Genomic DNA, 23,377 nt, shown 5'->3' on the forward strand with positions numbered 1-23,377 from the left:
TGTGTGAGTGTGTAAATTCGTACCTTGTTAATGATGTTTTCAGGTGTTTGTTAAAACAGCACTTTGCGCAAGTGTGTGTGTGTGTGTGTGTGTGTGTGTGTGTGTGAGAGTGTGTGTGAGTGTGTTTGTCAGTGTGTGTGTGTGTGTGTGTGTGTGAGTGTGTGCATGTTTATGTTGTTTATGAGAACACAAATTTGTATAATAACATGGGTATGACATAGGTATTACAACCAGAAGGGGATTTATGAGGACATTTTCAGTGTCCCCGTAATTCAAAAGGCTTATAAATTATTCAGAATGAGTTTTTTTTTGAAAATCTAAAAATGCAGAAAGTTTCCTGTGAGGGGTAGGTTTAGGGGTAGGGCTGGTGTAGGGCAATATAATTTACGGTTTGTACAGTATAAAAACCATTACGCCTATGGAGAGTCCCCATAAACCATAAAAACAAACCTGTGTGTGTGTGTGTGTGTGTGTGTGTGTGTGTGTGTGTGTGTTTGTGGACTTCGCAGAAGATGCAATCCCATGCAAGCTTTCGTCATCTTGACATATTACCATACTGCCCCACAGATTTCTGTGCCAAACCTCCCTCCACACGTGGTTTCGTCCTGTCGCCCGAGAGGACGAATGAGTGCGGGCCCCTCATGACGCGAGGCGGGCCGCTCCATAAATACTCTCGCGCTCCGACGCTTTTCCTGCGATTCCCAAACAAGTGCACTGTAGTACTGCAAAAGAGAAACTAAAAATGATGAACGGAGATATTAACAGTTTCTACAACTCTTTTATTGAGGAGGACTGCTTCTTGTTTACGTCGGAGTCCGTTGGAGAGGGGCATCCAGGTAAAATGTCCAAAAATAAAGTTTGGGTGACTTTACAGTAGGCTATTCAACTTGGCTGTTACATAACAGTACCTGTATTGTAGTAACGCACTGTACTGTTGCATTATTATTCCAATAGCTTATTTTATTTTGTATTTGCTTTTGTTTGGAAGCGTTTAAATAAATATAGCTCAATGCTCAGATATCTCCATGATGCGCAGTGGATTTGAAAACGATTGTATTTCGTTTCTATGGCTGTGTGCCAAAAACTAGTGAGCGGTCCAGACAGCATTCTGAGCGCTGTTGTCGCGTGCAGATGATCTCAGATACATGCACAGTTGCACACTCATCTCAGCTGACAATGCAAACACTTCTGACGGCCAAAAGGGTAGTGTAGGTAGGCGGATCAGCAGGTTTTGAGACGCAGCCTCGCGCTACACGTGGGATCAAACATGCAGTCTGAGCGCAGTCTGAGCGCACGCCGAGTTTGATCTGCAGAATAGGTTCCTCCAGGAGAAAAAAAAAGTTCAATGAAAGTCACGCTAAGATACTTAAAATGCCTTTGCTTTGCGTTGTTTATGGATGCGGGCCTTTAGCACAATTGCACCTTAAAATACAGAATAGCATAGAAAATGTCAAATATTATTGGATCAGAATGTATAGATTTGCAAAAACTAAATACAACTGAGAACGTGATGAAAAGTCATAATTTATTCTTCAAATACTAGTCCTTTCAATGTGAACCATAAAGACAACAGATGGAATACTTCTTTTAAATTCATTTTTATAACTTGACAACTGTACATAGTTTTTTTTTTTATTATTATTTTTTTTTTAAATAAGAAACGTTTATTATTTGTGTATAAATAAATGTTAAAGAACATTTGCCACATCAGGCATATATGTCATACAGAGGTAGTACAATTTCAAATGCAGCATGTACATAGGAATAAAGCCCATAGGAAGCTCATATTATCATATAATCCTCAAGGACAGCTGATGGGAAAACAAGCAAATGCAGTGTGGGTTTTGACAAACATATAGGAGTGCTAATGACTATTTTCATTGTACAGATAAGATATGTGACCAGATAAGTGACGCTGTGTTGGACGCTCACCTGAAGCAAGACCCAGAGGCAAAAGTGGCTTGCGGTATGTTGACTTTGATTTCTGGGGATTTGCTGAAATATTTTGCATGTGTCCTTTCAGATTTGAGGTCCTCCCAGAATCATGAATATGAATGTTTTGACATTTTTTACCCCCCTAGAAACTGTAGCCAAGACGGGAATGATTTTGCTGGCAGGAGAGGTGGCGTCTCGTGCTGTTGTTGACTATCAAAAGGTGGTTCGTGACACCATAAAACACATTGGCTATGACGACTCATCCAAAGGTTGGTTTGATGATGAATTTTATTATAAGTACAGCCAGGGCCGCATTAAGATGCAGCATATTTTCAGCATCATTACTCCAGTCTTCAGTGTCACATGATCCTTCAGAAATCATTCTAATATACTGATTTGCTGCTCGAGAAACATTTCTGATTATTATCAGTTTTGAAAACAGTTGTGCTGTTTCCTACTTTGGTGGAAAATGTGATGCATTTTGCTTTTTGCGATTCTTTGATGGATAAAAAGTTCAAAGGAACAGCATTTATTTGAAATGATAAACATTATAAATGTCTTTACTGTCCTGAATACAAGTAATTATTTCTTTCAAAAAATGTAATGACCCCAAACTTTTGAACAATGGATGTATGGAGATTTTACAACTACAGCTAAAAACAATTAAACCAAAAATGTAATTTAAATCGGAAGCTGAATGGCCCATAATCTGTTCCAAATTCTCTCTTCTGAACCCGTAGGGTTTGATTATAAGACCTGTAATGTCCTGGTGGCTCTGGAGCAGCAGTCTCCGGACATTGCCCAGGGTGTTCATTTGGACCGCAATGAAGAGGATGTTGGGGCCGGCGACCAGGTAAATCAGTGCTGTTCAAAAACTGTAAATGAAACTCTTTTAATAACATTTTAGTATTAATATTTTCTGCTTTGTGCTTTGTTCAGGGTCTGATGTTCGGTTATGCCACGGATGAGACAGAGGAATGCATGCCTCTCACTATTGTGCTCGCACACAAACTTAACGCCAAGATGGCCGAACTGCGCCGCAGCGGCACCCTGCCCTGGCTCCGGCCCGACTCTAAGACTCAGGTCTGCTGGACAGCATTTAGAAACACAAAAACGTGTGAAATTAAGCTCGCGTAGCTAGGAGTGTTTGCATGCAGGTTCTTGTGTAGACTGCGTTTCCTGACAGTGCAACATGACTCTGTGCTTTGAAAACAGGTTACTGTGCAGTACAGACAGGAGCGTGGCGCCATGCTGCCGGTGCGCGTCCACACCATTGTCATCTCTGTGCAGCACAATGAAGACGTCTGCCTTAATGAGATGCGTGATGCACTTAAAGATAAAATCATCAAAGCTGTGGTGCCCTCTGTTTATCTGGATGACGATACCATTTATCACTTACAGCCGAGTGGACGCTTTGTCATCGGAGGCCCTCAGGTAGAGACCAGTTTTGTTTTGGGTTTTTTGCAGAAGTTCTTGATTTCCTTAAAATTGTATTACTTCAGTGTTACATGAATGAATCAAATATGAAATCAAATATTGTGTTTATGTCAGTTTGACCTGCATTTGATTTTAAACTGCTTGAAATACTGTTTATACTTTATATTTCTTCTTGAAATGTTGTGAATATTTAGGGTTCTATATGTGCATGCACAGTTTCGACACATAGATGTGTTTTGGCAAATCTCTACAAATGTTAGTTACATCGATTGTGTTAAGGCCCCGTTATACTTCAAACGAAATCGAAGAAACAAACTGAAATGACATCTGTTAATAAAGAATAACAATTTGGTCCCTCAGTAAATTCTCTTTGCCACCTTGAAGAATTCTCAGTTACTTAAAGTGTAGATAGACGGCCGGGAAGTAAGAAAACACACAGTCAAATGTATCCTCAATACTTCAATTTATTCATAGAAATACAGATATTATATAGGCATATGTCGAGGGGAGTAACATACACGTAGGATCTTTGGCCAAGAACATGTGTTTATATAAAATAGCCACATGTACAGAAAAACATGGACATATTAGGAATAGACTTTTGCGAAGAATGCTGAACTGTCTTCAGAGTTTCATCACGAACTCCTTTACCCTTGTAGTCCTAACATTCATGTCCTTATTTGGGACATTTGAACCAAGAGAAGCTAATGTATACATTTAAGCATGCATACTTCGCATATAAGTAAGACATATTTAAAACATAATATCAAGAGAGAGAGATGGATACAGAAGGAGGGATTCAGAAAGAATGGGTTGTATATATAAGAATGAGAGAGAGGGAGAAAAAGGATGGGTAAGGCATGTCTGGAATCAACAGAAAGACAGAGAGTGTTTTCTAACAACATCATTTCAAACAAAATCAGGCCGAAACGAAGTTAGTTTTGGCAGTTCGAAACAGCTCATCAAAGCAAACTTCAAGTTCGTTTAGCCTCCTAAACACCTTTGAGCTACCATTGGTCCGTGGCGATTATGCAGTCGGTGGGTGTGTTCTGGAACTCCGCCTTCTTTGACATGCGATATTTATAAATTTTTCCCCGGTACGTTTCTCATTCCACGGAGGCCAGAAAGGAGAACACATCTCCGCAACTATCTTGCGGGCTGTGCACGGTCCAATCTTGAATGTTTCAGCCACACTTTGTTGCGTGGCCCCACAAGCTAGTACTCGGAGTGTCAAGGCCAGTCTCTCTGTAGTGGAAATCTGTGTCCTGTGCGTTTTTGCATTTTTCACATATGGCGATACCCTTTTCAAGAGATTGTCAAACCACGCGGCGCACATTCTGAAGTATGAAAAAAGCACTTCTTCATCTGTGCTCCGCATTTGCTGAATAAAAAGGGCAAACTCGCCAACATTCTTTCCGTTTTCGTTAAATGGACGCACATACCATCTACGTCACTTGTTCTTTTTCTTTGCCATTGAATAGATCAATGCTACTGCCAGATGTTTACGAAACTGTTCTTCTCTCACAGCCGCCATCGTTGTTGTGTTTAGGGGTTACACGCGGGCGGCGTGACACATGTTTACAAGCCCGCCTCCAGCAGCGCGGGGGTGTTGGAATGTTCGAAAACAGTATACCGTCGCTTAGCCTTTTCAAACTTCTTTTTGCCCTCAAACGAAGAACGAAAAATAACTTAGATTGAAGTATATCGGTGCCTTTAGGGTTCAAAGGAGGGAGCGGAGACGTTGTCGACACTAGGGGTTGCTCTTGGGAACCAAGACACCTCTGACATCATTGAGAAAAGGCCAATAAAATTGACGAGCGAAATTTGCATAGCTGGCCACGCCCCGGACATCCAGGTATAAATAGGCCAGTGTGGCATTTGCTCACTTGTTCTGTTCTGAGGAGTCGAGAAGCGTCTCAACCCACTCAGAGGCAGTTCAGAGTTGTGGCATAAGGGACACAACATCTCCGTTCCCTCCAGCAGGGAATGAGGGTTACCATACATAACCGAGACATTCCCTTTCAGTCGGTCACTTCGACGTTGTGTAGAAGTTCTGACACTAGGGGTCCCTATACTAAACGCCACAGCTGCTGAAATGCGTTATGAGTCCATGGGGACGTAGATGTTGACAAGCCCGGCGTGTCATGACCAAATGCACCTCTCCTCCTCGTAACCTTCCAACGCCCAAGACTTATGACCTTGCTCTCCAACATTCGGGAGAGCTGCCAATAAGGCGGAGGTCACCACAGCCGGAGCCTTTTCTCATTCTGAGGAGAAGCGTCCGTCCCCCGAGTTGGGAAAGGACACTATGGAGGTCACATCCCACCAGAAGGGAAGGTAACATTTGAAGATCAACCTATGGACTTACGGGAGGAAGTACCACATAGTGTAGATTCTGTGGTGGGGTTCGCATAAGGGGAGAACTACCAAACACAGAACCCAGTGACAGATTAAGTGTCTGTCTAGGGGAGACACTGAACCCTAAGGAACTAGGCAGTGAAAAAATACACATGTGGGGCCACCAAAGAGAGCCACTTCATATGGGGCACTAACCCAATACGAGAATTTGCTCGAGGAACACTTCCCCGTAATGGATTCTTGAAGCAAGTTCCTCCGCTGAACTCAGCTTCATAAGAGTGCGTGAGTGATGGAAGGGTAGTCCAGGGTTCATAAGAAGGAACTTAACTGGACTCAATAAGTGCATACAGGTGCATCTCAATAAATTAGAATGTCGTGGAAAAGTTCATTTATTTCAGTAATTCAACTCAAATTGTGAAATTTTTGTATTAAATAAATTCAATGCACACAGACTGAAGTAGTTTAGGTCTTTGGTTCTTTTAATTGTGATGATTTTGGCTCACATTTAACAAAAACCCCAAGCCACGCAATGTAATTTGAGGCAGTAATTAAAGCAAAAGGAGCCCCTACCAAGTATTGAGTACATGTACAGTAAATGAACATACTTTCCAGAAGGCCAACAATTCATTAAAAATGTTTTTTTATTGGTCTTATGAAGTATTCTAATTTGTTGAGATAGTGAATTGGTGGGTTTTTGTTAAATGTGAGCCAAAATCATCACAATTAAAAGAACCAAAGACTTAAACTACTTCAGTCTGTGTGCATTGAATTTATTTAATACATGAGTTTAACAATTTGAGTTGAATTACTGAAATAAATTAGCTTTTCCTCGACATTCTAATTTATTGAGATGCACCTGTATAATCAACTCAGAGAGGGGAAGGAGCTAAGTGCAAGCTCTACACCCTACCAGCCACCAAAGTTCAAGAGCTGGTGCTCAAAACTCTGGATGAAACCGGTTACATTTGCAGATTGTAGAACCTGGCAAATTTATTAGGTGTATCCTAACTGCAGCTCTACATATGTCCATTAGCTAGGCACCATTTTCTAAAGCTGAAGAAGCAGCAATGCCCCTGGTTGAGTGCGCCCTCACTCCCTGTGGGCATGGTAAGCCTCTGGCCTGATAGGCCATAAGGATCGCATCCACAATCCAGTGGGAGATCCTTTGTTTGGAGACAGCATTCCCCTTCTGCTGACCTCCAAAGCAGACAAAGAGCTGTTCAGACAGTCTGAAACTCTGTGTGTGTTCCAAATAGATGCGCTGGGCTTGTACTGGGCACAACAGAGACAGGTCAGGGTCCCCCTCCTGTGGGGGGATAGCTTGCAAGGTTACCGCCTGATCTCTAAAAGGAGTGGTGGGAAACTTGGGCACATTTCCAGGCCGGGGTCTCAGGACAATATGAGAGTCTGCCGGCCCGAATTGAAGATCCCCCACTCTCTTAATAGAGGTGAGCACAGTCAGAAAGGCCGTCTTCATAGAGAGGGCACTAAGTCCAACTGACTGAATGGGCTCAAACGGATCTCTATGTAAGACCTGAAGGACCACTGAGAGATACAAAGAGGGGATGAGGTACGGCTCTTCAACCTCCGGGCATCTCTAAGGAATCTGATAACCAGATTGTGCTTCCCCACAGATCTGCCATCTACAGTGTCGTGGTTTGCCGCAATAGCAGCCACATACACCTTGAGTGTAGAAGCAGATAGGTACCTGTCCAGGCCCTCTTGGAGGAAGGATAGCACAGATCCAATGCCACATCTCCAAGGATCCTTCCCATGGGAAGAACACCAATTTACGAAATTGCGCCATTTCAGGCCGTAAAGCCGCCTCGTAGAGGGGGTCCTGGCCTGAGTTATGGTATTCACCACAGGTGAAAGGTCTCTGAATTCCTCCTGGTCATGTCCAGGGACCCGACATGGAGGTTCCAGAGATCTGGGCACGGGTGCAAGATTGTGCCCTTCCCCTGGGAGAGAAGGTCCCTCCTCAGAGGATCAAGTCTTGTTAGGCCATTGCGGAGACACCAACAAGATTTTTACCTGTCCTCCCTGACTTTGCACAGAGTCTATGCAATAAGGCTCACTGGGGGAAACGCATGTTTGCGAAGGCCCCTGGGCCAGCTGTACACCATTGCATTTCGGCTCCGAAAAACACTACTTTTACCCAGATGTCCAGGGTGTGGCCAGCTATGCAAACTTTGGTTGCCAATTTCATTGGCTTTTTCTCAATGATGTCAGATGTGTCTGGGCTCTCAAGAGTGACCCCTAGTGTCGGAACATCGACACAATGTCGAAGTGACCGATTGAAAGGGAACCCATTTTACCAGCCATAAATTACAAATAAATACTACTAACACTAGGCACAAATAATGTTAGATATTATTTATACTTAAATGCAGTTACTTGCACCTCTGTGTACACTGAAAAATTTTATACTTTGAAGCAATTTTCACTCAGAAATTGCTAATAAATTTCACAAATAATAACAAAGAAATGGCAAGTAACGCACAGAATTAAACATTTAGAGAGTAGAAAGAGTATTAGAATGTAACTAGAAATTAGTATTTTCATGTAACTCTTACTCCAATAATTTGCAAAATCATGTTTTACAGTGAAAAAAGCATCCAAATTGTTCTTATGTTGTGTCTATGCAGCTAATTCTGAAAAAAAAAAGTTTGGGTCAAATTGACTCCTAACACAATCAAAAAATACAGTAGAAATAGATGGAAATTATGTGATTTCGTCACATTTGTTTTTAGTATCTGACAAGCTACAATACATGACCTGAATCTTCAGTGTTTTTCATAGAGTGAACATTTGGCAAATTGCATGGAAGCCAATGAAGGCTCAATTTGACCACAAACAGACTACTCATGTTTTTAACACATATGATTTTCCATTCACTTAGGGTGATGCCGGCCTGACTGGTCGTAAGATTATTGTCGATACCTATGGAGGCTGGGGAGCCCATGGTGGAGGAGCTTTCTCTGGAAAGGACTACACTAAAGTGGACCGTTCTGCGGCGTACGCTGCCCGCTGGGTGGCCAAATCTCTAGTGAAGGCTAAACTGTGCAGGCGTGTTCTTGTGCAGGTAAGCTGGCCAGATATTTTGCATTCTGCTTAGAAAGTATAATTATTTGAATTTGAAGTTCATTGATATATTACCTTCACCATGATGCAGGTTTCTTATGCCATCGGAGTGGCCCATCCTCTTTCCATTTCCATCTTCCACTATGGCACATCTCAGAAGAGCGAGCAGGAGCTGCTTAAAATCGTCAAGAAAAACTTTGATCTTCGTCCAGGAGTCATTGTGAGGTAACAGCTGCTCTCTTGACACATTACCCTGTGATCGAAGCCTCTCATATTCCTTCATCTTTCAGCTTAACACAGATGGAAGTGAATCATTCAATTTTCTTCTGCTTCTGTCTTTGCTTCCCTTTTCTTTGGGTTTTTGCATCCCCTGATTCCATCAGACAGACGATAATAGATCTAGCCAACTCAGTCAACTTTTGCTAAATAATTATTGTATATGTATATAACACACACACACACACACACACACGCAAGCAGTCACGTAACTGATAATGTAGAAAGATGGGTATTTTTATTTTATTTTAGCCCCAATTTTTGACATCCCTTGAAAACGTTTGCATTATAACATCCCTGTAGAGACATGCTTTCTGCGACTCTCCGATTTGTTGGTTTATTCTGTAGAGCACCATGAGTAATGTAGTTTTTCAACACAAATTCCACAGTGCACTTCACATCACTACTTGTGTGACACGCATGGGTGAGCATAAACCTGTGTTTCAAATCAGTCACTTATGAGCTTCTATGCTGCTTAGAAGGTAGCTGCAGGTTTGGAACAGAGCCATCATGTTTGGACAGGTTCAAGTGGTTAGCTAGTGTTTGCTATCAGACTTGCTCTCTATTTCATGCTGCAGTTTCCTTCTTCAGGCTGACTAGTGAGTGTGACAGTAAGTGACCGCTTCATCTCTTCTCTGGCTAACTGGGTGCACACTTGAAGTATCGTCTACATGATAATCTTTTAAATGCATGCTGTTCTATTTTAACGAGTCAGTAATCCACGGCCGATGTGTTCTAGGGAGCTGGAGCTGAAGAAGCCAATTTATCAGAAGACCGCTGCTTACGGCCACTTTGGCCGTGAATCGTTCCCTTGGGAAGTGCCCAAAAAGCTGCACTACTAAACCTTTTGTCAAGGTTTTTCCTCTCTAGGCCTGTTGGCGTATTCTACAGAGAAGCCCACATGGCTTACGGGGAGAAGTCTGGTTATTCTGGTACAAGTCTTGCTGGTCCGTCTTATTTAAAGGGGTCATATGACGTTGCTAAAAAGAACAATATTTGGTGTATTTGGTGTAATGCAATGTGTTTATGCGGTTAAAGGTTAAAAAAACATTATTTTCCATATAATGTACATTATTGTTTCTCCTCTATGCCCCGCCTTTCTGAAAAAGCGTAGATTTTTAAAAAGCTCATCGATCAGAAAAAGCGAGGTGTGCTCTAATTGGGCAGCTATCAGTGCGTTGTGATTGGCCGAATACCTCAAGCGTGTGACGGAAATGTTACGCCCCTCACCATACTGTGATGCCGTCTCCCAGCAGGACGAGACTCAGTCCAGCTGCTCTGCTCGTGTACATCCCATCATCGGTTCTCTTTTAGCAGTTCAGTCAATGTACTGTTAGGAGTAACGGAATGACTCGGGAAATTAGTTTATTTCGCGTCAGAGGGAGTGTCAGGCACGTTTATAAACCGAATAACTTAAGTAATTTGTGGATTAGTGCGTACTGGAGACGCGAACCGTTTCAAACGATTCAGTTCGATTTGGTGAAGTGGTTCGACCGGTTCACTAAGAAGATCCGGTTAAATAGAACGATTCGTTCATGATCCGGACATCACTAGATGAGACAAAACCAATAAAACCCATTACAAACTAGGCATTTGTTGCATCCAGTGGGGACATAATTACGGATTATATGATTATATATATACTGTCTTTTTACGCATTGCGTATCGCGCCGCGTAAACATAAAACCATGTCTGCATTTGTGATCGGAGAAACAACAAACAACAAGTGCTACTCTACACTGCTCAAAACTCACGTTTGAATCATCAGTGGCAAATTATTTAAATATAAAAACGTACTTACAGGCTGTGAGTCAGAAGTGCCAGACTGTCCTTGCAAAGTTGCAACTGCCCCACTTTATAGAAACAGCCTTTGTGCCACAGACGCATTGTAGGCTAGTCTGCAAGTTCAGGAAACAGTCCTCATCCTCCATAAAATGTGCTGCACACATCTGAATATTTGGGTTGAAGTGTTCTGGAACAGTGTTGTTAATACAACTTAACCACTGATTTCTAGTCGTGTCCTCTTTTGGAAGAACAAACAAAGTAGTTTCACTTTCACAACGAAACACAGCGTCTTCACGACATGGCGGCGGCGTCAACAATATTACAGCGAGAATAAAAGTTACGCCTTCTTTCTTTGCGTGAACATTTGGGCGGCGTTTTGTACTGTAAATCTTCCCACATCGTGACGTAGATATGTGGGGGTGTGTTAGAATGAGCCGTTTTAGGTAGGCGTGGCTGACTCTTAACTTTTATAAAGAATATCTCTTTGGTTTTGAGACTTTAGTCTTTGCAACTTTACAGATCTTCTTTATGCACCAAGAGCTTGTAACACTCCAAAGAGAAAGGAAAACTTGAAATCGCATCATATGACCCCTTTAAGTATTTTTCCTCTCATTTTCCAACCATATTGCATCACCCATTTCACTTCTTAGTCTTTTTTGAGTTTTAAATGTGATTATGATTCATCAGCATTATGGTGAAGGAAGTGTACTACACTAAATGACGCACAAATTTCAATCGTAGGAATTAAACTGGTTGGCCAGTATTGATTACGGATTTCATTTTATGCAGCATTATCAAGGCCTTCACCATTGTACCATAAGCGTTCCTAACTGTTTTAGTACTTTTACACCTTGTGTATTATTTATTCGTGCTGTCCTCTATGCACACGTATTAGAATCTGTAATCTGCAGGTCAGCTCTTATGCTGTATGTTGAGTAACTTCTCTTCTCTAGCGCTCTGTGTTTCCCAAGTGTAGTACAGAAAAACTATGGGGACTGGCCACAAGGAAATTGGTTGCTGCAGTACCATTTATTTTGGCCAATACTAATGCATTATTAGACGCTTATTGTCTGTCTTCTTTCACATTCTCTTCTTTCCTTAAACAGAGGGATAGCAATTTTGGCTGGTGTTGTACAGAGAAACTAGCCTCGTTTACATGCATTCTCTCTCTCTCTCTCTCTCTCTCTCTCTCTCTCTCTATTTCTTTACCTTCTAACAGTTTTTATTTTTACCAATAAAATGTTTTCTATTATGGCTTTGGATGTCATTGTGTTCTTTTATGTGTGTTTGTATATATAAATATATACATATTGGCTACTATAACTGGTCATGACATTTTGCCTGTTGGCCAAAATTATATGTAATAAAATATACATTATGTTCTCTATATGATCCATGTTTGATCTGACAGTCCCACTTAAACTTATTTAATGCATCTTTATCAATGCAAATGGTCCATTGATATGTTACACCTTGTGTATTATTTATTCGTGCTGTCCTCTATGCACACGTATTAGAATCTGTAATCTGCAGGTCAGCTCTTATGCTGTATGTTGAGTAACTTCTCTTCTCTAGCGCTCTGTGTTTCCCAAGTGTAGTACAGAAAAACTATGGGGACTGGCCACAAGGAAATTGGTTGCTGCAGTACCATTTATTTTGGCCAATACTAATGCATTATTAGACGCTTATTGTCTGTCTTCTTTCACATTCTCTTCTTTCCTTAAACAGAGGGATAGCAATTTTGGCTGGTGTTGTACAGAGAAACTAGCCTCGTTTACAGGCATTCTCTCTCTCTCTCTCTCTATTTCTTTACCTTCTAACAGTTTTTATTTTTACCAATAAAATGTTTTCTATTATGGCTTTGGATGTCATTGTGTTCTTTTATGTGTGTTTGTATATATAAATATATACATATTGGCTACTATAACTGGTCATGACATTTTGCCTGTTGGCCAAAATTATATGTAATAAAATATACATTATGTTCTCTATATGATCCATGTTTGATCTGACAGTCCCACTTAAACTTATTTAATGCATCTTTATCAATGCAAATGGTCCATTGATATGACAATCCAATGCTATTATGATATTAGGTTGGTTAACTTTTGACCACTCTCATGCAAACCAAATTGTGGATTGGGTCCTGTAGCATTACATCAGGTACCAGTGCTTATTCTTTATAATAATTTAGGGTTCACATAAGCAGAATCTGAGATCGGATTGGATTCATTCAGAATGACCAAAATTAGTGCATGTAAACACAAAGCATTATAACTTATGGCATTAAAAACCTGACCTGTCTTTTATTTTTTTAACTTAATATCTCTGCTGCAATGCTCAACAATCAGCAATCATCGCTCACCAACCCTTTACATCTACAACAAACATTCAGGTTTTCCATGCTATGATACACTAGTGGTCCCAAAAGGGTGTTTGGATGCTAAAATCTCATGAGTTTCATTGCATGAGATTGTAAAACCACGTGACAGATGCAAATAAATTATACTAAAAGGATTTTACAGGTTGGAACCTGCATAAGCACCATCGGCGTATACACTGTAAACACATACGGCTGCATGCCATCTTCATTTGAACGTTGTAAGATTTGTGTCCGGAAACAAACTGGCTTTTGTTTCAGTATGCTGAAAATCTGTGGAGACCAAAGTCAAAAACTGTAAAGTATGAATGAATAAACAAATAGATAATATTGAATAAATGGTGTCTATGGTGTCACCAGACTCAAGATCTCTATGAAACCACATAAAGACGACACCAAATGACAAAAATCAAAACTAGACGTCTTTAGTAAATGAAAGTGGCAAATATCATATGCATTCAGTACTATTACTGCATATATTTATAAATAATATTTCCTAAAAATATTTGTAATCATTTTCTGATTTTTGTTTAGAATTAGATTTTAAAATCAAAATGACTTTTTATGCAATGATTCAACTGCAAAAATACAACGTATAAAATATGCTAAATCGGTGGGAAACATCACTTTTACAATTAAAACCCTGCAAAATGACAACGAGGAGACATGTGCAGGGGTGTGTGTCAGACTCCACACTGTCTTTGGTCTCTGATCATCATCCAATCAGGATGTGGAGAGACGGGTGAGGTCTGTGGGCGGAGCATGGATGCATGGCAATGTGAACATTTGTCTTCTTTCACACAAGGGGCGAGCACACTCACTATATCGAGGGGAGGGGAGGGCCAAAGCCTGACCCCCTTGTAGGGTCTCTAATGCCTGTGGAAATGGCCCCTCCTGTGGAATACTCTTATGTAATCTGTGTGTTGAGTGCAAATTCTGATGAAGAGTTTGGTGTGGTAAACTGTACTTTATAAAATAGATCCTCTAGCTCTAAAATCTGATTGGATGAGATTAGCCTTATTCAAAACTGTTGTCAGACTGCCAATATATACATACCTGGGATCACACTGCAGGTTGGTACAGGCTAATCAAGTATCTTGTATACCACCTGACATCTTGTAACTTTACATTATATAACTTCTGTTTGTTAAAACAAATCAAATGTTATTCATGAAAAATAAAAAAAATAAAAAATTCCAGCGAAATCCGTCCCAACGGCTCTAAAATATAAATCATTATAGGTCTATCAACGTGTATATGGGTAAAGTCACTAAAACTAATGTATTTGGACACATACATAACCCAAATACCCTTTGAGAGACCTATAATAATGATTTGTATTTTAGAGCTGTCGGGACAGATTTCACGGGAAATTGCATACATGTCATGCACCATTTACCCGTGCGTCAGAGGCGCCATGAAGAGTTTTAAGGGAGGTATGCAAGACAGATATTTGGGCCCCCTTCTTCCAGATGAATGTGTTTTTCTTTTAACGCTTAATAAGAAATTGAAAGAAACTATACATACAGTATATATATATATATATGTTTTCACATAATATATGTGCGTGTACACACATGCATGTATATATTTAAGAAAAATGTTTTGTTTATAAATATATATAAAATATATATATATATATATATATATATTTTTAATTATATATACATGCATGTTTGTGTAATTATATATACATAGTAAATATACACAGTACACACGCATATATTATGCAAACAAAAACGTTTATTTCGGATGCGATTAATCGTGATTAATCAATTTGACAGCACTAAATATAGAAAATGATCTTGTATTCTAATAAGTTTATATGACACCAAAATTTTAGAAACCAGTTAAATTTTACAGTTCTCAATTCCAATTTCAATACCTAACCTAAGCCTAACAAAGCCTAACTAAGCCTAAGCCTAACTTAGTCTAACAAAGCTCAAACATTATTAAAGACAAGTGAACAGTCAGTAAATAAGAACAAATGAAGAAATCACAAACAATAGCACAAATAAATAAAGATGCAAAATAAAGATGCTTTGGGTTTTTAGATTTAGTTGTTCAAGTACAGAAATTGAATAAGCAAATGTAAAATAACAGTACATATTATTCACTGTTAAAGCTAAGAGCAGTAAGTGATTTTCTCGTTTTTAATTAATAATAATAATTATTATTTTTTTATTAACATTAGGGACACTGACAGCAGCTAGGCGCGGTCACTTTAAACACAATTCATGGGTCTAATATATTGATACACATCTGATTTCTTTCTCACTTAAGACATAACCGACTGTTTTCAAGGATCCTTGCCAAGATGGGTATTTTGACATACTTTGTATTTCTCCGTTCAAGTGCAAGAAGACGCAGAAATGAACTCCATTCGTGGCTTATGTGCTGTCAGAGACGTGCCTGTCTGAGTAACAACACACTGAATGGAGATGTTACTCGCGTCTTCTTGTGCTTGAATGCGTTAAAATCGCTTGAATGTTCAAATTGGCAAGGTTGTCCATTAAAGATTTTTAAAAAATCAAAAATCGTGACTTGGGGCCCCTAGCTTCCTGGACCCATATGCCTGGCATACTCTGCACCCCTGTAATGGCGCCCCTGCCGTGCATGTACGTCATATCCGTACACGCGAAGTTTGTTGTCACAACAAACAAAAAAACTGACCATGGATCATTGAAACGCAAACCTTTGCGAATTCCCAGTTGTAAAAACGAAGAAACCTTTACTTATGTGTCCATTCACCGTATCATCCAAGTGTACAACGGTGCACTGAACCACATTCTTCCGAGGAGCAGAGCCAAACGTTCTTCTGCACGATGCATGCATTTCTATTTTTTTAACCAAAAAATTTCATTGTGTAGCTTTAATACACACGTGACGATAATGGCTTTTTGTTTCACTGAGATGGTTATTGTAATATTGTCTGAACTTGAATACTTTTCTATATTACTCTATTTAGGTAGGTCAACAGATTTTTAAGTTGCTATTTATTGTTCTCATGACCATGCAATATTAAGAGTCGAGTATGTTATTTCAGTTTTTATACCTTTACTATTGTTGTTAGAAGGTGAGTGTGTCCAAACATTTGACCGGTAAAGTATTTCTAATATTAAATGTAATAAATGTAGTGTTTATCACAGTTATAACTGAAGATATCTATCTATCTATCTTTCTGCCTTGCGAAAGTATTCATAACCCTTTATTTTTTTTCACATTTTTATGTTAAACTGCTTTAAATTACTTTTTTCATATCAGTCTACACTCCATACACCATAATGACAAAACAAAAAAACAGATTTGTGTCAACTTTGCAAATTCATTCAAAAGGAAAATCTGAAATGTTGCATACATATTCATACCCTTAAAGATTGTCTTTGTCACTGTATTGAAGTTTATTTTGTAATTTGTTTATAATTCTTTTCGTTTACTTTTCTTAATATGCCTCAGCTTCACTTGTTTAGTCCTGGTTCCTCCTTAATTAGCTGCTCATTGATCTGTATACGCCATTTGTTTATTAGCCAATCACTGCAGCCATATGCTAATGAATCCTGATTAATAAACGCCTGCATTGATGCACAATAGACTGAGACGTTGGAGCTGCTTGATGTTTATAAGGTGTGTGTGTGCATGTTTTTCTATACTGGTGGGGACTTAAACCTGAATACACACCAACTCACGGGGACCTGTGTCACCGTGAGGACCTAAATTGAGGTCCCCATGGGTACAGAAGCTTATAAATCACAAAATGAGTTTTTTTGAGATTGTATAAATGCACAAAGTTTTCTGTGAGGGGTAGGTTTAGGTGTAAGGCGATAGAAAATACAGTTTGTACAGTATAAAAACTATTACGCCTATGGAGAGTCCCTACAAGGATCGTGAACCAGACGTGTGTGTGTGTGTGTGTGTGTGTAATGTAAGTTTGGTTTCTTTGTTTATATTTGACTGTGTAATCTTAGTATGACTTCTTTTGATTTCAATTGCGTTTCTGTTCTTGTTTAGAAACCACACACACTCCTATATTCACAAGATGGAGGCTACATGCTTCTGTGAAACTTCAATGCAGCAGAATTGTTTTCTGAACTCTTCCCCAGATCAGTATCTTGACACAATCCTGTCTCTGAGCTCTACAAAGCCTTTCTTTAGACCTCAGGGCTTGTTTTTTGCTCTGATATTGATTTTCAGCTGTTCGACCTTTCATTGAGAGGTGTATTTAACATAGCAGTTTAAAGGGTTAGTTCACCCAGAAATGAAAATTAGCTTGTGTTTTACTCACCCTTGAAGCATCCTAGGTGTATATGACTTTCTTCTTTCAGACGAATCCAGTCGGAGTTATATTAAAAATTGTCCTGGCTCTTCCAAGCTCTATCATTGCAGTCAGCGGGTGTTGCAGTGCTTCAGTCCACAAGAAGTCAAATAAAGCTCGCGCATTCATAATAAAACATGCTTCACACGGCTCCGGGGGGTGAATAAAGGCCTTCTGTAGCGAATCCATGAGTTTTTGTAAGATAAATATCCATATTTCAAACGTAATAAACACTTTTCTATCACTTCCGCTGACTGTCATTCACTGAAGCAGTTCCGGCGGATGACGTAAGACGCGCGGCGTTGCGTGATTAGTGACGAATGCGGAGAGAGAACAAAAAACACCGGTCACGAATTAGAAGTACAAACCGAAGATTGGCAAAGAAAAATCTCGGAGGATTTCGATATAAACCAAGAGGAGACTGGTTTTCCTTTGCTAAAGTAAGGAAACTTTGCTTCCTTTGCTCCTATTAAACAAACTCGCGAGACTAGCATTTCTCAGAGGCGCGCGGGCTGCACATACGCCTTCCGCCAGATACCGGAAGTGAGAGAAAAGTGTTTATTACTTTTGAAATATGGATATTTTTCTTACAAAAACGCATGGATTCGCTACAGAAGGCCTTCATTCATCCCCCCCGGAGCCGTGTGAAGCACGTATTATTATGAATGCGCGAGCTTTATTTGACTTCTTGTGGACTGAAGCACTGCAACACCCGCTGACTGCAATGATAGAGCTTGGAAGAGCCAGGACAATTTTTAATATAACTCCGACTGGATTCGTCTGAAAGAAGAAAGTCATATACACCTAGGATGCTTCGAGGGTGAGTAAAACACAAGCTAATTTTCATTTCTGGGTGAACTAACCCTTTAACATAATGTAGCAACATAACCAAACATGATTTCCCCCCCTTTTTTCCTTCAAATTTAATTTAAAGAGCCTTCCTCAGTGAAAGAAAAATCTATTTTTGCACACGATGTCAACATAGTGCACACTGCCATCGTCTGTCTGTATGGCAGAATTAACAATTCATCCTGCAATCTAAACAAGAACACAAGAGTACACAGTTGGAACACGATTACAAAAATAAAAATCTACCTGTACAATGAAGAGGTGAAAAAAAGAGACACATTGGTCCTTTTTTGTTTCTACAACAACATGAGCACCAACAGATGAAAATGTGATATTTATATCAGTACATCAACATGAATATTTATGAACATAAAAGGAAAAGGCAGATATCCAAATGCATGGATATAAATATCAGAGCAACGAGGACCTTATTAGCATTCTTTAAACTTTGTTTGAACTTCCTCAGCTATTTCCACTAGCAACTACACTCCTTCAAACCTTCGCTTAGACTAAACAGACTGGAAGCATTCGAAGTTTGGTTTCATTTTTGTCCTGATTTCTGTAGGGATTCAGCCTAAACCGTATATAAAAACACTCTTTTCTGGAAGTCTACAAGACACAGACTTATGGGACCTAGTGAAGCAATGCAGACCTTGCGGTTATACATTTCCCATCCCAAACGAGAGTCACCTCAGGTGTAAAAAGCCTTAGAGCTCTCAACATTTGTCCAGCGTCTTTCCAAAGTGTGACGTGAGGAGTGACAAGGATTTCAGTTTCCAGTTGAAAGAACAATACGGGTCCAGTTTTCTGTAATACATCCTATTTTAGATCAAACCAGATCAGTTTCATGCTTGACAGTGTCATTTCTCTTGAGTTTCGAGTCCACTCTCTTTCAAGAAGGCTACACCTTCACATAATTAGGATGCATGGCTTCTCCAAGACATCTATGAATGCGGCATGCTTGGTGCCGTCGTACAGAAATGCAGTTCCGATTCAATTCTGGCTCAGTGGTGTCTCAGTGCCTTGTTCTCCACTTTTATTTAAGCGCCTCTCTTTTTCTCTCAGCATTTGTCACAGCGCTTGTCCATTTCCTGTCCCACACGTGCCAACAGCGCCGCCCTCATGGCCGAGTCCAGAGCGTTCTTTTCCGCCACGCGTTGCACAATGACTTCTGGCTTGTCCTCCTGGTTGGAAAAAAATATTTAATTGTTGGTGTCTTAACACGTACATCAGGATGACAACTAACAATATCAAAGACTTTAAGTCAAGTGCTTCTCACAATACACACTGTTTTCAATCATGAAAATCACAATGTTAATATTTATAATATCTGCATGCCTTATAGTTGATTAGAGCTGGGTAAAAATATAATTTACATTCTGTGATGATACAAGGAAGTATATACCGCCTCATATGTGTATACTGTATGTACGTGGATAAAGTTGGACAAACTTATATAGCCAACTTTATATAAAGAGCTGGGCATTAATTACATTTTGTGACAAAGATTTGCTATATAGTATATATATTGCTTTATGCTAGTGTACTGTATGTGAATAAAGCTGGACATAATACATACCCAACTTTATATACAGAGCTGTGCGATAATACAGTTTACATTTTTGTGACAGTTTAATCAATCACGCTGCTGATATTGACTAAATAATGCTTTATGTTATATATGCTATATATTTTTACATAAGTTTATTTGTATTGATAAATATTAAACAAGTATAAATCTTATCATAACACTTTTACATCTTTTAAAAATCACTATCTTGTAAATGCATTTCATGAATCTTATTGTAAATGATTCATCAAAATATATATTTTAAGTATTCTTTTTATTTTTGACTTTGCAACTTTTAATCAGAATATCATAACTCGGCTTCCTGCTGAAAACCTCAGAAAAAAACGTCAGGACTGCAAGATAGAAACGTGGAATTGTGAGATATAAATGCAGGATTGCAAAGAAAAGTAAGAACTGTGAGATATGAACTCAGGATTGCGATATGTAAACTTAGAATTCTGAGAAAAAAATTTCAGAATTCCAAGATATAAATTCTGAATTGAGAGACGTAAACTCACAACTGTGAGAATAAAAATCCAAATTGTGAGATAAAAAAAAAAAAATCACAATTACCTTCTTTTAGTTTTTATTCTGTGGCAGAAAAAAAAACAGAATCGCAAGTAACAACTTCAGAATTCAGAGAAAAAAGCCAGAATTGCAAGATATAAAATCATAATTCTGAGTTTACATCACACAATTCAGAATTTGTTTCGCGCAACATAAAATGAGTAGAAAACTCAAAATTATGAGATATAAACTTGCAATTGCTAAAAAAACTCTTTGTGAGATAAAAAGTTAATTACAGGTGAAAACGGGCTTCCATTAGAATCTCAACACACCCCAAAACAAACCTTGTGAACAATGAGAGACGTTATTTGGCCGTTGTCAGCTTGATAATCGAGCCAGAACAGCTCTGTGCCAGTGTTCTCCTGCTCTGTGCCAGAGCTGCTCTCATTCCAGTCCTCTGCCTCCGCATTCGCACCAGGTTCAGATCCATCTAAAATCAACCAGGTGTCCAATACATGAGCACAGCAGCACACATCAAGCTCCTACATATCTCAACACGTCAAAAGTATTTGGTCAATTTTGATGATTTAACTGATCCATAACGTTCACGATTACTACCGATATCAATCCTCATTTAGCTAGTTAGTAATTAGATGCATTAGTTATGTTTTCTCCACATGTGTTCTTTGCAGAGGTGCGTGTGAAAGTCGGTCGTGGTGTTGAAGATCGAAGAAGCCGGCATTGTCCATATCTGGACACAATCAACAGGTAAACGGATGACTGAGAGCGTCTTTATTAATGTAACCCAACGCTGCTCTTCTGCTACAACATGCACTCTTTTCTTTTCTTTAGGAGTGTTTTGGATTTTGACTTCGAGAAGCTTTGTTCAATCTCTCTTTCACATATTAATGTCTACGCCTGTCTGATCTGTGGGAAATATTTCCAAGGTAAGCGTGATAAGGAAACCTTGTTATTATGATGGTTTGTAATTATGTTCACAAAAAATACATTTGTTTTATTTGGGCTTCTGTCAGGTCGAGGTCAGAAGTCTCACGCGTACATCCACAGCGTTCAGTTCGCACACCATGTTTTCCTGAATCTCCACACGTTAAAGTTTTACTGCCTGCCGGACAATTACGAGATCATTGACTCCTCGTTAGAGGACATTACGGTGAGTGCAGTCTGACGAGGCTTTCCATCAATCAGCCGAGTGTCAGTCAGTATATCACTGCTATTTGTCTCATTACAGCGAGAAGTGCAGTGCCATTTTACTTTTTGTCTCAGCAAGTTATGTCATGTATAAAACACTGACGTCTCTGATTCACTTCTGCTTGATTTCTTTATTCCAGTATGTGCTGAAACCCACATTCACCAAACAGCATATCTCTGGCTTGGATAAGCATGGAAAGCTGTACAGAGCCTACGACGGCACGACCTATCTGCCAGGAATTGTGGGTCTGAATAATATCAAGGCCAATGACTATGCTAATGTGGTTTTGCAGGTAAGATGTGCAACCGGTTATTTATTTTATTTTGATATTATGGCTTAAATGTGCAGAGATGGCTTTGAGTGAGCCATCTGAGGGTCGATTTTTACTCTGGTAACACTTTATTTCATGGCATATTTGTTCCAGGGTAATTATACATTTAAGTACTGAGTAATATTAATTAACTACATGTACTTACTATAGAGTTATGATGAAGGTTAGTTGCATGTGATTATGCATAATTTATTGCTGTTACTATAGTTAGTGCATTAGGGCTGTAAAAAAAAAAATGTGAATTTCGAATAAGCAAAATGGTTGCATTCGAATTTTAGGTCTGCGTCAGCCGTCAGGCAGCCTATCAGTGGCATACAAAATGCGACGACGATGTAAGTGTCATTGCATTTGAATGCTTTTGTTAGCCTATCCAGTTGAACCCACTAGATGCGGCGCTGCTACGTTGTTCATTCAATATATTGCGGAAAACGAGAGCATCAGTGTGGCGAAGATGTTGTTTACGGGGGAACTGAAACCAAGCCGGTCACACAGAACACATATTTATCACATTTTCTAGAGGGACATCTATTAGCATTGCACTCGCGTCTCGCACAAGAGAGCAGCATGTTTAGAAAGCCATGTAAAATTAATGTAAGTTCAACTTTTAAAAAACATGTCTCAAGACTTTATGGCGGTTTTTCCCCATCCCGCTGTATCTCATGTTTTTAATGAAGAAAGTAGCCGACTCTATTTTAAACGTTTTCGGTCCTTTGTGTTAAACTATGGTGCTGTTTTTTTTCTTCCAATTGTTTAAGCAACTTTATTAATTATATATGGTTTATAAACATTATTTTAAACATTATGCACTTTTTTTTCCAAAGATAGTCGTGTTATTTTATTACGCTTTGAAGAAACGTGCATAATATTTTGCGCGATGCGCCCTCTTGTGGCCTCAGGAGAGAAGCCAAAAGCTTTTTTTCCCCCTAACTGAAATTATGCCTTTTAAATTCTAATATAATTCAAATTTTTATAATATTTAAGAGGAAAATTCGAATTTAGTTTTTCAGTCGTTTTGACAGCCCTATAGTGCATGTAGCGTGTGACAAGGACACTGGAAAATAGTGTTAACTTGATTTTTACTAACTATTTTCAAAAAAACTTTCATGTTGCGGTCCCAACCAGAAAGTTGTTTAGAAACAGTCGTTTATATTTTTGCATTAAAAAAGTCACATTAAACTTTGCTCCTTGATTTATTCAAATTTTATGACTGTTTTTAGATGCTCTTTGTTTCTGTTCACTCAAAAAATATTTAAGCCTAAATTAAAAATAAATAAATAATAATAATAATATATATATATATATATATATATATATATATATATATATATATATATATATGTGTG

General features: G+C 39.1%; 3 protein-coding genes across 3 annotated transcripts in view; 2 read left to right on the forward strand and 1 right to left on the reverse strand.

The window, feature by feature from the left end:
• Positions 1-687: 687 nt before the first annotated feature.
• On the forward strand, positions 688-10,110 carry LOC107556049 (S-adenosylmethionine synthase-like). Its single transcript, XM_016239039.1, has 9 exons — positions 688-836; positions 1,889-1,966; positions 2,082-2,204; positions 2,676-2,788; positions 2,875-3,018; positions 3,151-3,369; positions 8,633-8,815; positions 8,906-9,039; positions 9,830-10,110. Exons 1-9 carry the CDS (start codon positions 743-745, stop codon positions 9,930-9,932), a joined length of 1,191 nt encoding a protein of 396 aa, XP_016094525.1. The 5' UTR covers positions 688-742; the 3' UTR covers positions 9,933-10,110.
• An 8,399-nt stretch (positions 10,111-18,509) lies between these two features.
• LOC107556013 (UPF0561 protein C2orf68 homolog) lies at positions 18,510-21,127 on the reverse strand. Its single transcript, XM_016238979.1, has 3 exons — positions 21,086-21,127; positions 20,838-21,035; positions 18,510-19,600 (listed from the first exon to the last, which is right to left on the reverse strand). Exons 1-3 carry the CDS (start codon positions 21,125-21,127, stop codon positions 19,478-19,480), a joined length of 363 nt encoding a protein of 120 aa, XP_016094465.1. The 3' UTR covers positions 18,510-19,477.
• Positions 21,128-21,157: 30 nt separating this feature from the next.
• LOC107556014 (U4/U6.U5 tri-snRNP-associated protein 2-like) overlaps positions 21,158-23,377 on the forward strand; it is an 8,922-nt gene continuing 6,702 nt past the window's right edge. Inside the window, exons 1-4 of the mRNA XM_016238980.1 lie at positions 21,158-21,261; positions 21,346-21,440; positions 21,528-21,664; positions 21,843-21,995. Of these exons, the coding sequence (XP_016094466.1) occupies positions 21,158-21,261; positions 21,346-21,440; positions 21,528-21,664; positions 21,843-21,995 (489 nt within the window). The remainder of the gene's footprint in view (positions 21,262-21,345; positions 21,441-21,527; positions 21,665-21,842; positions 21,996-23,377) is intronic.

The sequence above is a fragment of the Sinocyclocheilus grahami genome, unplaced genomic scaffold, assembly GCF_001515645.1.
Source record: "Sinocyclocheilus grahami isolate Dianchi unplaced genomic scaffold, SAMN03320097.WGS_v1.1 scaffold553.1, whole genome shotgun sequence".
Taxonomy (NCBI): domain Eukaryota; kingdom Metazoa; phylum Chordata; class Actinopteri; order Cypriniformes; family Cyprinidae; genus Sinocyclocheilus; species Sinocyclocheilus grahami.

Bases quoted from the DNA above. Each gene is read 5' to 3' on its own strand.
- LOC107556013 (XM_016238979.1), bottom strand. From the start codon at position 21,127: ATGAGGATTGATATCGGTAGTAATCGTGAACGTTATGGATCA. The intron at 21,036-21,085 runs GTTAAATCATCA...TGAGATATGTAG, and splicing joins ATCGTGAACGTTATGGATCA to GAGCTTGATGTGTGCTGCTG. The intron at 19,601-20,837 runs GTTTGTTTTGGG...TTTTCCAACCAG, and splicing joins CGTCTCTCATTGTTCACAAG to GAGGACAAGCCAGAAGTCAT.
- LOC107556049 (XM_016239039.1), top strand. From the start codon at position 743: ATGATGAACGGAGATATTAACAGTTTCTACAACTCTTTTATTGAGGAG. The intron at 837-1,888 runs GTAAAATGTCCA...TTCATTGTACAG, and splicing joins CGTTGGAGAGGGGCATCCAG to ATAAGATATGTGACCAGATA. The intron at 3,370-8,632 runs GTAGAGACCAGT...CCATTCACTTAG, and splicing joins TTGTCATCGGAGGCCCTCAG to GGTGATGCCGGCCTGACTGG.